The sequence below is a fragment of the Ammospiza nelsoni genome, chromosome 6 (assembly GCF_027579445.1).
Source record: "Ammospiza nelsoni isolate bAmmNel1 chromosome 6, bAmmNel1.pri, whole genome shotgun sequence".
NCBI lineage: Eukaryota > Metazoa > Chordata > Aves > Passeriformes > Passerellidae > Ammospiza > Ammospiza nelsoni.
The window spans coordinates 60,396,394-60,409,299 of record NC_080638.1 but is presented as its reverse complement, the minus strand read 5'-3'; the positions used below and the strand labels follow the sequence as shown (position 1 = coordinate 60,409,299).

Below are 12,906 nucleotides of genomic sequence, written 5' to 3'. Positions count from 1 at the left end.
CATAAATGAGGAAAATAAACTTATTTAGCATGTAGAATACATGGTTTTGATTTTATTTGTGTTTGTGGAGTTTTAGTCCCTAAAATGCCATGGGAGTTCTTGCCAGCAATGTCCAGACCCTTCTGTAGCAGAAGTCTTGTCATCTTTTGTGCCAAGACCTTTGTGCTGCTGTGTGCAAATGGTTCCCTTTGTGTGCTCAGCAATTCCCTCTGCCTCTAAAATTTTGGCTACAGAGGTTTTGATCTCTGCTTTTTCTGCTCTTGTTCTGAAGGATCCTCCTAAAGAAGCTCCAGCAGAAAATGGTCCTTTGGTGCTTCTGGAAAATAGCAGAGGACCTGAAGGTAAAACACACCAATCACCTTTTTTTTTGTAAGGAGATTGATTAATTAAAGGAATAGGGAGCTTTTAGTTTTGTTTTTTTTTTTTTTTTTCATTATAGAAACTTCTGAATGAAAATATTCAAAGATTGCTTTGATAAAAAGATGATGATTGTAACAAACATTCTTTAATTTTGCAAATTTTATCTGATTCTTGCTGGCATTGCATTTTTTAAATTAACTGAGTGGGACTTCTGCCAGTGTGCCAGAGTTGAGATTCCTTTTGTTAACCAAATATTCATGTTTCTGAATAGACAGTTTGGGGAAGGGGCTTGTTTTGATCAACTTTCCTCTTGTGAATTATTGTACTACAAAGGTGTGTTTTTTCTTCAAGCAACCTGTACCAAAAAAGTGTATTTGTAATCCTTAAGAATCCTAGAAATCACAATGTCAGTGTCTTTTCCTTTAATTGCTGAATCTGCCAATTTCAATCAGATTTAGGGAAGTGAAGGCTTTTTAAAGAAAACACTCTTATGGAGGTTTCTTGGATATCTTGAGCTGTGTAAAGGAGAAAAAATACAAATCAATACCCTAGTTAAGACCAAAAATCAGAACTTTTACACTCACAGGCTGCAGCTGCCTGACTTACCAACATTTGCTTCCTCTGCCCAGCAAACAGTGGGTGAAGGAGAGCCTGCAATGCTTTTAGTGTGATTTCCACCTATTAAGTAAATCTGTTGTAATTTGGGATGCTGGTAGGGAAATACTCTTTCTGGGGTTTTCTTTTTTCAAGTCAGAATTTGCAGCATTTTATTGACTGGGTTGTCTGAGCTGTAGTTACCATTGAGAATTTACTCACCATTATTGGACTTTATTGATAGCAGCAATCAATGCTATGAAAATTGTGTTAAATGAAGCCTGCTCTTACTCTTACCATTATTTAACTTTTCTGCTTACTGAAAGGAAACAATTTGTTGTTGCAATAGATGATGTGGTTCCTGCAGGCAACAGATTCTTCACAGCAAAATTAAATGTATTGAAATAATATTTTGTCTCTTCCTGTGAAATAGACATTTTGTGTCAATTATCTCAACAAAGGATGTTTGTCCTTCCCCACAGATGATGTTTTTATTTCCCAGTATGCTACTGGCCAGAAGGAGGCTCTGAGAGCAGTATTAATGCAAAAGTGAGTGTGAATTGTTGTTGGAGTCTGAGCTGTTCTGCTTCTTTACAACTACACCACTTCAGCTTTTTGCCAAAATGAACTTACAGTTCTCTGTCAGTTTTCTGTGTATGAAAGTGTTTTCAGTGTTTTACTCCTTGGAGTATCTTGTGCCAAAACTCTCAGGAGAAATGCTTATACAGTGATATCAGTGCTGTGTGTGGGAAATACTTGCTTGGAGGAGATATGAAGAAAATGCTGTTTACAGGCACATTTTTATTTTTCTAGAACTCAGGTTATTCCTGTTCATAAGGAGGTGAAGGTGCAGCTCTTGGGAAGTGCCCCCACAGAGAAAAGGGAAGGTGCTGGCAGTGACACCAGGTCAGCAGCCAGGGAAGTGGAGTCTGCAACAACCATTGCAGCAGCCACTGCTGCTGCCATTGCCAGCACAGCTCCACTCCTCAAGGTCAGTGGGAGCAGCAGTTCTTTGTCCTCTTAAAATAGTAAATGTTCCAAAAAGCCTGTAATTGTTCATTGTAGCTCCAGAGAGCCTGAATGTGTCTGCTCACTGCTTTGTGTGTTTGTCACCTCACACTTGCTGACCAATATACCAGAGGGAACTAATTTGGTTTCAACTAAATGGGCAGAAGACAGAGACCATTTATTTAATTTATCTATTTTATTTAGAAATTCACAATATTGCTAAACCACCAAAAGTTTAAAGCTAAATAGAATTTTGTTTCTTTTGGGATGCAAATCGAGGATTCTGTGAAGGATGTTTTGTTCTTTTGATGCTCACACATCTAAAATAATGAGGTTCCCCCTCCCTTCCCTTTTTTTTAAATTATTTCTTGCAGATTCAAAATGATTTGGAAGAAAAAATGAACACAGTTTCAGAACTGCTTCAGAAACTGCAGGAGACAGACAGGCAGCTGCAACGAGCATCTGAACAGCAAAAAAATACAAAGGCTCAACATGAGGAGCCCCACTACCAGCAGAGAGTCAGTGAGCTTGAAAAAGAAATTAATTCTTTCATGGTGCAAAGGATTCAGCACCTGGAAAAGCTACAGGAGCAACAAATGAATATTCAGGTTAATAATTTCTTCTGTGTCTGAGTATTGTAATAATTTGCATTGTTTTTTTAGTATTAGAAAGAAAGAAAGTTCAGTGGAAGTGAATCAAAGGAAGTGAAAGCAGTTAGCAGTGAGGAAGACACTGAGGGGTGGAACATGTGCAGAGAAGGGCAGTGGAGCTGGGGAAGGGTCTGGAGGCCCAGGAGAGGCTGAGGGAGCTGGGGGGGCTCAGCCTGGAGAAAAGGAGGCTCAGGAGGGACCTTGTGGCTCTGCAGAAGTCCCTGCCAGGAGGGTGGGGCTGGTGCAGGTCGGGCTCTGCTCCCAGGGGAGCAGGGGCAGGACAAGGGGAAATGGCCTCAAGCTGCACCTGGGTAAGTTTGGGTTGGGTGTCAGGGAAATTCTTCACTGAAAGGTTGTCAGACATTGGAACATGCACAGGGCAGTGGTGGAGTCACCATCCCTGGAAGTGTTCAGAAATCATGGATTTCCAAGCCCTGGAAGGCTTGGTTTGGTGGGGAACATGGTGGTGCTGGGAGACTTGGTAATCTAAATGCTCTTTTTAACCTTAACAATTCTGTGATTCACTGACCAGAAACACTCTGTGCTTTTGTCCCCCAGTCCCACCTCATCAGCTCTGCAGTGAACACCCGTGGCCTGCAGCAGGGTCCTGTGCCTGCCCCTGGGCCCCTGGCAGGGCACTGGGAGAAGCCAGAGCAGAGACCACTCACTAATGAAGCACCTTCAGCTCACAGGGGTTTGTTCCCTGCCAATGCTGCACCTGCCCAAGGTGGAGACAAATTCTTATTTTCACTCTTAGTTTTGCATTAATTTGGTGTCCATTAATATTGGATTGTGCATCACATCAGTAATGAGTAATAAATATTTCTTCTGTGTAATTTGTTTTATTGCTCTTTGTAATTTTTGTGACATTCTGAAGATGTTCCAGCATCTTCCAGTTTAAATTAAAGTGAGACTTTTGATTTACTGAAGTCTGCACCAGGACAGGCATGGACTTAAAATAATCTTATTGAGACATAATCTGTGTGGAAGCCTGTGACAAACTACAGTGGGGTTTGGGGTTTTTTTTTAATCCCCTTATGATAGCAGTCAGAAGTATGAAATTTTCTTCCTTTACTTAACTAATGCAGTAATTCTTTGCATTTTTGTACAGAATTTATAGACCTTGCATGGGGTTTTTTCCTAGATATTTCTTTTTCCTATATATTTTTTTTCTTAGGGACTGCTAGTGCAAGTAGTGATAGGACAAGGGGGAATGGCTCCAAACTGAAGGAATGTAGGTTTAGATTAGATGCCAGGAAGAAATTCTTGTGAGGGTAGTGAGGCCCTGGCACAGGGTGCCAAGAGCAGCTGTGGTTGCCCCTGGATCCCTGGAAATGTTCCAGGCCAGGTTAGACAGGTCTTGGAGCAACCTGGGACAGTGCAAGGTGTCCCTGCCATGGCAGGGGGTTGGAACTGGATGATCTTTAAAGTTCCTTCCAACCCAAAGCACTCTGTGATTCTATGATATGATTTCTTGTAAAGGAAATTGTCAACCTATTTAAATAACTTTATTTATTTTTAGTGTTCCCTGAAGCATATTCAAGCAATTTTCCAAGTCAAGGGGCTCATACACAAAAATCTCCTCTAAAGACACCAGTTCCTCGAAGATATGCTCCAGAACCTGTACCCAAAAATGGGAAAATCTCAGAGAAAGAAAACCCTGTAGTAGAAAAAGAAAATATTCCCAAACCTCCAAGAGAAGGTATTGTCCTCCACTGGTGGTTACTTTGTGTATTCCTCACCTTTTCTGGCCTTTTCTGTTGAGCTGCTGTCACTTAAATGCATATATTGAGAATATTTGCAATCTACATTTGGGAAGGGTTAGTTTTGTGTATAAGTCACTCATAAGTAACTAAAGACTTAAAGACAATGCTGATTTAATCAGTCCTATTTAAGCAGGACTGCTCACTGAAATGTTGTTTCAAAGTCAAGTTTCAGGAAGATTAGACAGAATAATGTAAAACTTGAGAGCTGCTCAATAACTTTTTCATTATTTTTGGTTAAATTGAATTTTTATTTTTTTTTCATGGGTACACAAGGTCTCTGGGTTATTGTATTGAAAGCAGCAGATGTAAAGCAAATGGAAAGTAATTTTCTTTTGCTGCTTTTGATCAGGTTCTGTCTCTGTTACAAAGCTGTCAGGTGTTCCTGTTGTTCAGTGGGTCCAGGAATAAATGAAACAAGACAAAAGAAGAATCATGCTGTCCATAATGTCACAGATTTGTTCTCAGTAACTCAGCTCATTGCCATCTCAGCTCCATCTAGCTTTGCTAATTTAAAGCAATCTCAGAAAGACAGATTAGTGTGAGTGGTTTTAAGTGACTTGCCTTATCTGAAATAGATCTATATATTTAAATCTAAAAATATTTTACTCTCCTTGGTGAGTATAGTGAAATACCTGGAAAGGAAAAGAAAGTATTAAATATATTGAACTAACTTAACTTTCTTTTTTTTCTGCTTCATTTCACTTCATTGTAGGTGAAGGGAAAGCTCTGGAACATGTTTTGAATTCTCAAGAAACACCACTAAAGCAAACTGAATTTTCCAAGAAGACAGGATCGAACAGCAATGAAAGCTACAAGAACGCTGAGAAAGACAGGTGGATAAACACAACAATCCAAAGCTGAGGGGGAGTTTCTGTTTCAGTGCAATTGAGAGAGGTGCATTGCACACACTGATGGTGTAACAGTCCCTGTGTGCTCCTGCAGGCTGGCACAGCTGTGCTGGAATATTTCTGGTTTTGCATCACTTTTGGCAGGGCCTGAGGGAATGGCTGGAGCTGTGCCAGGGTGGGTTTGGGTTGGATTTCAGGAAAGGTTCTTCCCCCAGAGGGAGCTGGCACTGCCCAGGGAATGGGCACAGCCCCAGGCTTGGCAGAGTTCAGAGTTTGGGCAATGCCCCCAGGACAGGGTGGCATTGCTGGGGAGTTGGACTCTGATCCTCGTGGGTCCCTTCCAGCTGTAATATTCCAGAATTCTGTGTTGCTGTTGAACTGCAGGCAGATGAGGGCTGTTGCTAAGGACAGCTCACAACACCTTCCTCAGAGGTCAGCAGGCTGCTCTTGGAGGGTTCTGCAGGAGCAGCATCCACCTAACAATCCTTAAGATTTAAAATGGGTGGAAAAATGTTCTTAGCCACGCAGTCTGAAGCATATTTTCCTCAGGCAATAATGTAAAGTTATAATTTCATTAATACAGTGAGAAGCTTCTCATATGTGCTGTCTAATTAAGAACAGTGTGCACAAAAATGTTAATTGCTTCAAATGGAAAGATATCCAAAATTTAAGTGTTGCTCTATTAGATGTAATTTCACTATTGAAAATAAAAGGATTGTGCTGAAGGTGTTAAGGGGTAAACAGAAAACCCAATACCCTCTGTGTAACTTCAGATGCAAATCAAGTTCCAGTTTATCTGAAAGTTTTGTACTTGCACTGTAAATTCCTGCTTGGTTTCGTAGTTGAATCTTTTCTTGGGCCTCCTCAGGAGTGATGAGAAGTGTAACCAGGAGTGTTTCTCCCCTCAGATACAAAGCTTTGCCTGCAATCTTATTTCCCACTTTGGAAAGGTACAATTCAATTGAGAAAACAGTGCAAAAAGCAGATGATCTACTTCAAGATCTTGGCAAGTTGAGAAGAGAAATGCACAATATTCTGCAGGTAAAGTCAATCTAATCACAGTGAGCAGGGGTTTGATAAAGGGGAGTAAAAAATGTGGAGAAAACCATGGAGGTCTGATATCAGTGAAAATGTTGCTCTTGCTTCTACACCTGTAAAAAGAGCCACATCTGTTTACAATTAATTGAAATATTGGAATCTCTGTGTGGGGCAGAGCTTTGAGCCTGAATAATGCTGTGGGTGTGCAATGGACTCTGACTGCCATTGTGCCAGACATAAAATAGGTGAGAGAGACAGGGAAGGACAGAAAGAGAAAAAAAGAAATTTGTTTATTTAAAGGTTTTGGACGTTTTCAGTGCCTGTTCTCTGCAGAGCTGATATAAAAGAACAATGTTCCATTTATCCCCAGTTAGCTTCAGGGCTGATTTAAGCATTTCCTTTCTCATTTTGCCATTTTTTTTTTTTTTTTTGAGTGTTTTTTCCAAGGAATTGCCTGGCATAGAATCCTTGTGCTGTTTCTTGTGCTAATGATTTTGTGCTTTTGGGGGTGCAAGACCTGCTTCTGTGCTGGCAACATGGAGCTTTTCACAACTGAGGCTTTTATCTCTTAACCTGGTGCCTTTCCTGGCTCCACCTGTAATTTTGTGATCCTTTTTGTCCTTGTCAATATACACAGTGAGAAAGGAAAAAGAAAAGTGAAAATTCACCTCTGTGAATTGGCTTGAAATGTAATAGCTTTCATTTTGCTGGTTCATTTCTGTGGTTGGAAGTTTCAACTTGCATATTTCCCTTAAAAATCTTTTGTATTTACCTGCTGGTTTTTGTTGCTATAACTATAGAAAAGGCAGCTAATTTGTTATACAGTATAGCTGATGTATTTTTTATAGATTTTGTAACACTGTGTGGATTTTACATTTAACTATTCTGACTAGGAATGGAAACAGGTGTCACTGAGGCTGCAAATATTTTCTTACCACTGTTGGTAAAAACTTAAACAAGTAACATACTTTAATACAGGCAACAGAACAAGATGAGATGGGATAAGGGATGGGAGAAGGACACAGTCACAGAAATTATTTGCAATCTCTCTTAAGAAAAAGATCGATAGAAAGAGATGTGGTGATTTAGCAAATAGAGAGTTGGGTCAATTAAACACAGCTACTGACTCTTCATCACTGAGAGGTTTGTAGAGTGATAAAATGTTACATTTTTGGCTAAATGAGAACTCAGCTCTGTCATAAAGCAAAGGTGTGAGTTAGCTGAGGACAGAATTAAACACAGCTACTGACTCTTCATCACTGAGAGGTTTGTAGAGTGATAAAATGTTACATTTTTGGCTAAATGAGAACCCAGCTCTGTCATAAAGCCAAGGTGTGAGTTAGCTGAGGACAGAAGGTGGTGCTCTAACCCAAGGAATTCACTGTGGCCAGAGAAAAAACTAATCCAGTATCTCCTGTGGATTTTACCTTAAAGTTTCAACAGCTCTTCTTCTGTCTTTTTAGGAAGCAAGTTCATGGAAAACTGACATGACTGATCTTATTAAAGTACGAAATTGAAATTTTTACGTGGGCTTCTTTTGTGGGTTTTGGCTTTTCTATGAAATGCTCTAATGCTGAAGGGGTTTTGAGTGTGTTTGCAATGAAACATCACAGCCTGCCTGTGGCACACCTGGATGTTTGTTAAAGGATTGCTCTTGCACAGATCACATTCCTCCTGTCTGGCTCAGTGCCAGCAAATCCCTTGAGGGGATAATGTCAGGAGGAAGCTGCTGTGTCACACTGGCACTGTGGGGGCTGCTGCTACCAGCATTTTTTACAGATTTAACAGATCCAGTTGCCCTTTCATGATCTGAGTCTCACTGCATCATTTTACAATTTATCATGTATCTGTATTTCTTACCTGTCTTACTGAGTTAGTATTTGTCCAAAAATTTCATTTAAAAATGAAAACCTATACAAAACTAATAAATAATTTGGTATATTGTCTTTTAATCACCAGGCCAAAACCAAGGTTCTGGGATCAGAGTGTAGATTCCTGTTTTGTTATGGCAATGTGGCAGTATTGAACATAAACTTTTGTTTAATTATGATTTGACAAAAAGTAGCCTTAAAGCCAAAACTGAATTGTGATCTGTGAGATTTTTCTGTGCATGCAGTTGATGTTTTCATAGTCTGGGCATTTTGGTTTTGGTTTGAGGTGTTTTTTTAATGTACATTTATCACTTTGAAATATTTTTACTGTTTGATGAAGTTTTCATGGGCCCCTGGGTTTTTCCTTAGGAGTGTGAGAAGGAATGTGAGAACTTGTTTCCTGTGTTTGTGTCCCTTTCTTTTGTACTTAGCAGCTAATTTATGCTCGATTTTTATCTCTGGAAAAGGGTTCTGCAAAGTGAGAGTCTTCATTGTTCCTTCTGAAAAGTGAAAATGAGTGAAAGAGGATCAAGGGGCTGCTGTGGGATTTATCTTCTTAAAACTTACAAGTATTGCTCGCTGTTTCTTGGGGGTACATTGATGCCAAACAAGTGCATATATTTAGAGGACTTGGGCTTTTATTAGGCTCTTAATTATATTTAATTGCTGTTACATGGAGAGATTTGCTTCATGTATCTAATTGCCATCTTTTCACATGCTTATTAGCCTCATTAGCATTGCCTCCCATACTTCCCATCCTTTTCCATTTGAGATCTTTTGGATGTCTTTCACTTCTCTAAATAAATTTGCAACATAATGAAGGTCCTTGAGTAATTGAAGTTGCTGATAGTGCACATGGGCAGGATTTCATGTGATGCCACTGATGTGATAACAGATTAATAGGAAATTACAATCTTTGATTAAAAACTAGTGGTTCTGTTTCAATTTTAGACAAAAATTTTTCCTGTTGCGCTTGATCCTCCTGAACATCATCCAGTCAGCAAACCATCCATCCTTCAAAATGTCCAAGTGCCAAAGTCCATCCTGACAGATGCTGAAAGGATTTTGAGAGGAGTGCAGAACAGTAAAAAAGTCCTTGAGGAGAATCTGGAAGCTGTTACTCATGCACAAGATGGAGATGCCTTGTATGCTTTCAGTGACTCCTTGACTACAGACAGGTCAGACCCTGCAATTCAGTGCTTTGGGAGATGGATGTTTGCAAATCTGGGCTTTGAAGAACTTGTGTTCTTCCCTGCAAAAAGGATTTATTGACTCTTGCTAGCAATCATTGTCTGATTCTTGAAATTCAGATGTTTTTCAGCCCTTATGATGTGAACTGATTTTTGTCAGGTACCTAAATCTGATTTATCATCTGGACAAACTGCTCTGCTGCCAGGGCATTTAACTGTTCCCATACCAACCTGCATTAAAAAGAAAATTGAATCCTAATTTAATTATTCAGAGCAGAAGAGACTTCATAAGCCTCTAAATTTACAGAATTTATCACCTCACAACAGATCTTTGGCTTTTGAACTTTTGCTTTGTTAGTTGTGTTAAATAATTCTTACTTGGAGTGTCATAATGGAAATTTTCTACTAAAATCATAGTGGAAATTTTCTATTAAAATCATAATGGAAATGTTCTATAAAAATACAATCTAAACTTGCATTTTCCTGAGGAAGCTAGTTATTCTCTATGTATAAGGGGTTTTTTTTTGAGACATGTTACCTGCCCTCATTATCTTTTAGAGGATGTAGTAATTTGTCACCTGCTTTTTTGTTAAGTTGGAATATTTTTGTTTTCTTTTTTTTTCAGTTGTGATCAAAGTAGAAAGTGACTCATGGCTGCCTCTTATTCCTAAAATATTTGTAATAATGTCAGTACTGACCAGCAGGGAGTGAGGTTTGCAGGTGGCACCATGCAAGAAGAGATTTGGGGTTGGGTCTGGTGCCTTTTGGGGATTGTAGATTTATTGACTCTTGCTAGCAATCATTGTCTGATTCTTGAAATTCAGATGTTTTTCAGCCCTTATGATGTGAACTGATTTTTGTCAGGTGCCTAAATCTGATTTCTGAGGCTTTATCATCTGGACAAACTGCTCTGCTGCCAGGGCATTTAACTGTTCCCATACCAACCAGCATTAAAAAGAAAATTGAATCCTAATTTAATTATTCAGAGCAGAAGAGACTTCATAAGCCTGTAAATTTACAGAATTTATCACCTCACAACAGATCTTTGGCTTTTGAACTTTTGCTTTGTTAGTTGTGTTAAATACTCCTGCTTGGAGTATCATAATGGAAATTTTCTATTAAAATCATAATGAAAATTTTCTATTAAAATCATAGTGGAAATTTTCTATTAAAATCATAATGGCAATTTTCTATAAAAATACAATCTAAACTTGCATTTTCCTGAGGAAGGTAAATATTCTCTATGTATAAGGGTTTTTTTTGAGACATGTTACCTGCCCTCATTATCTTTTAGAGGATGTAGTAATTTGTCACCTGCTTTTTTGTTAAGTTGTAATATTTTTGTTTTGTTGTTTTTTCAGTTCTGATCAAAGTAGAAAGTGACACATGGCTGCCTCTTATTCCTAAAATATTTGTAGTAATGCCAGTATTTACCAGCAGGGAGTGAGGTTTGCAGGTGCCACCATGCAAGAGGAGATTTGGGGTTGGGATTGGTGCCTTTTGGGGAGTGTAGAGGTGCAAAATCTCACTGTCTGTGCTCTCAACTTCTGTTTTTAGACCATTTAAAAGTCACTACTTTCCCAGGAACAAATGTGTGCAATCTGAGAAGCTCTGACCCAAATTGTTCCTTTCTTTTGTTTCAGAGATATCCTGGAAGAGATTCGTATCCGAAGAACTGTGGATGAGTGGATCAAGGCAATCAGTGAGGAAATCCAGGTAGGGCTGGAAAATGAGCTCAGATTTTTGTGAGTTCAGATTTTTGGGTTTTTCCACCTTGCCTTGTTCTTTCATGCCCACAGTAAAGTGATTTACTCACCTCTTGAAAATATGAGCAAGCTGCCTATTATTACCAGCATGCAAAATATATAGTAAAATAAATATAACAAATAAATAACAATAATAAAAATAAATACATAAATAATAAAATATTTTCCTCTGTTTTAAAACTGTAGTTGTGTATTAAAAATCCCTGGTCTCACTTACTGGCTAACATGAAAAACAGGCCCTTTCTCAGAGTTTCAAAGTTATCCACACGTTCTGCTGATAGCCTTGAAGACAAAAATCTCCATTTATTATATTTATGTTCTCTATTTAGGCTGAAATGGCAAAAAGTGATTCAGAACAAGAGAAACGTGATCAAAAAGCCCCAGGGAGCAAGAAAGCCCAAAACCTCAGGGCTGTGAAGACCAAGAAGGAAATTAAAGAGAAAACTGAAAACATCCAAGGAGGCTTGACAAAAAAGCTTCCACCTCCAGCTCAGCCATTGCAGAAGCAGGTGGAAGATAACACAAAGAAACAGAAGTTTAAAACTTACTTTTCTGAAAATGTGCAAAGCAAAGGAAGAAAGGCAGATGTGAGTTGCCAAGCAGTTGGTTTCTTTTCTAGGAAAAAACTGTTCAGCATTGACATGAAAAATGTTGTGTGCAGGTTACTAATTCACAATGAAAGTGATAGCTCTATCCTGCTCCAATTTACATTAATGTAGAGTTGTAAACTAATTTTTTTTTTTTCCTTTTTGGTGTCCATCAGGGAGCTGTAGGTGGGACTGCAATGGTGCAAAATGAAGATTTTCTGTCCCATGTTTATGGCAAACCCATTTACCACGGGCGCCGGAGCACGCTTAAGAAAGGGCCCTACCTAAAATTCAACTCTCCCTCTCCCAAATCTAAACTTGCCAGACCCAAACTGATAGAGACTGTTAGAGGTAAGTGATTCTTTGATGGGAACAAGGTGTTCCTTCTCTTTTTTAATACCAGGAATTCCTTGTGGAAATGAATCTGTTAATTTTAATTCAATATAAATCTTATGCAGTGGATTTTTAGAGAGAGGTGGTCACTGCCTCAGGTTGGTCAGGGCTTAAGAGGCATTTGGAAAATGCTTTTAATTTAATTTTTGGTCAGCCCTGAAGTGGTCAGGCAGTTGGACTAGATGCTTGTTGTAGGTCCTGTCCATTTGAAATAGTTTATTTCTGTTTAAAATCCTCTTTTCAAAACTGAAAAATATCAGAAGTTTTTCAACTTTGCTTAATGGGTCTCTCACTTATTTTAGATTGTCAAATAAATGCTTATTTCTAAATATGATAAATGTATTAGTATGTATTTATTATTGTCCTAGATTTAGTGAGCTGAATTGCTAAAATTAGTCACAAGTTGGTATGTTGAAAAATGAACTTAATTTTTGATAAATGTCACTGGGAGATGTATTTTTTGTGTCATGTTTATCCAGTGATTTTTCATTTAAATATTTAATTTGTTCAGAAATGTATTGAGACTTGAAAACTGAAGAAAATCTGATATTTAATTTCCTGTTTCTAATGCATCAATTGAAATATGAAAATTAAATATATGGGGGTGAAGATTAAAATAGTAAAAGTTGTAATCAGAATCATTGGTTAAGTTCACTAAGTGCAAGTAACTCCTTTTTCTTCATTCAGTTGGAGTTATAAGCAGAGTAGAAATCCTTTCTGTGATAGCTTCTTAAGGTTATTTAATTGATAAAGGTTTTTAGTTGATTACTAATGCATTCTATTCATTAGTTTAGTTGGCAAAGTGTTAGGATAAGAGGATCCTAATTTTCTAACC

At 38.4% G+C, this 12,906-nt stretch overlaps 1 protein-coding gene across 1 annotated transcript in view; it reads left to right on the top strand.

The window, feature by feature from the left end:
• KIAA0586 (KIAA0586 ortholog) overlaps nt 1-12,906 on the top strand; it is a 70,153-nt gene that overhangs the window by 1,877 nt on the left and 55,370 nt on the right. The window contains exons 3-15 of the mRNA XM_059474060.1: nt 272-341; nt 1,437-1,503; nt 1,768-1,945; nt 2,337-2,570; nt 3,171-3,339; nt 4,135-4,314; nt 5,091-5,211; nt 6,135-6,267; nt 7,728-7,769; nt 9,087-9,313; nt 10,969-11,041; nt 11,421-11,678; nt 11,855-12,029. Coding sequence (XP_059330043.1) covers nt 272-341; nt 1,437-1,503; nt 1,768-1,945; nt 2,337-2,570; nt 3,171-3,339; nt 4,135-4,314; nt 5,091-5,211; nt 6,135-6,267; nt 7,728-7,769; nt 9,087-9,313; nt 10,969-11,041; nt 11,421-11,678; nt 11,855-12,029 — 1,927 coding nt within the window. The remainder of the gene's footprint in view (nt 1-271; nt 342-1,436; nt 1,504-1,767; nt 1,946-2,336; nt 2,571-3,170; nt 3,340-4,134; nt 4,315-5,090; nt 5,212-6,134; nt 6,268-7,727; nt 7,770-9,086; nt 9,314-10,968; nt 11,042-11,420; nt 11,679-11,854; nt 12,030-12,906) is intronic.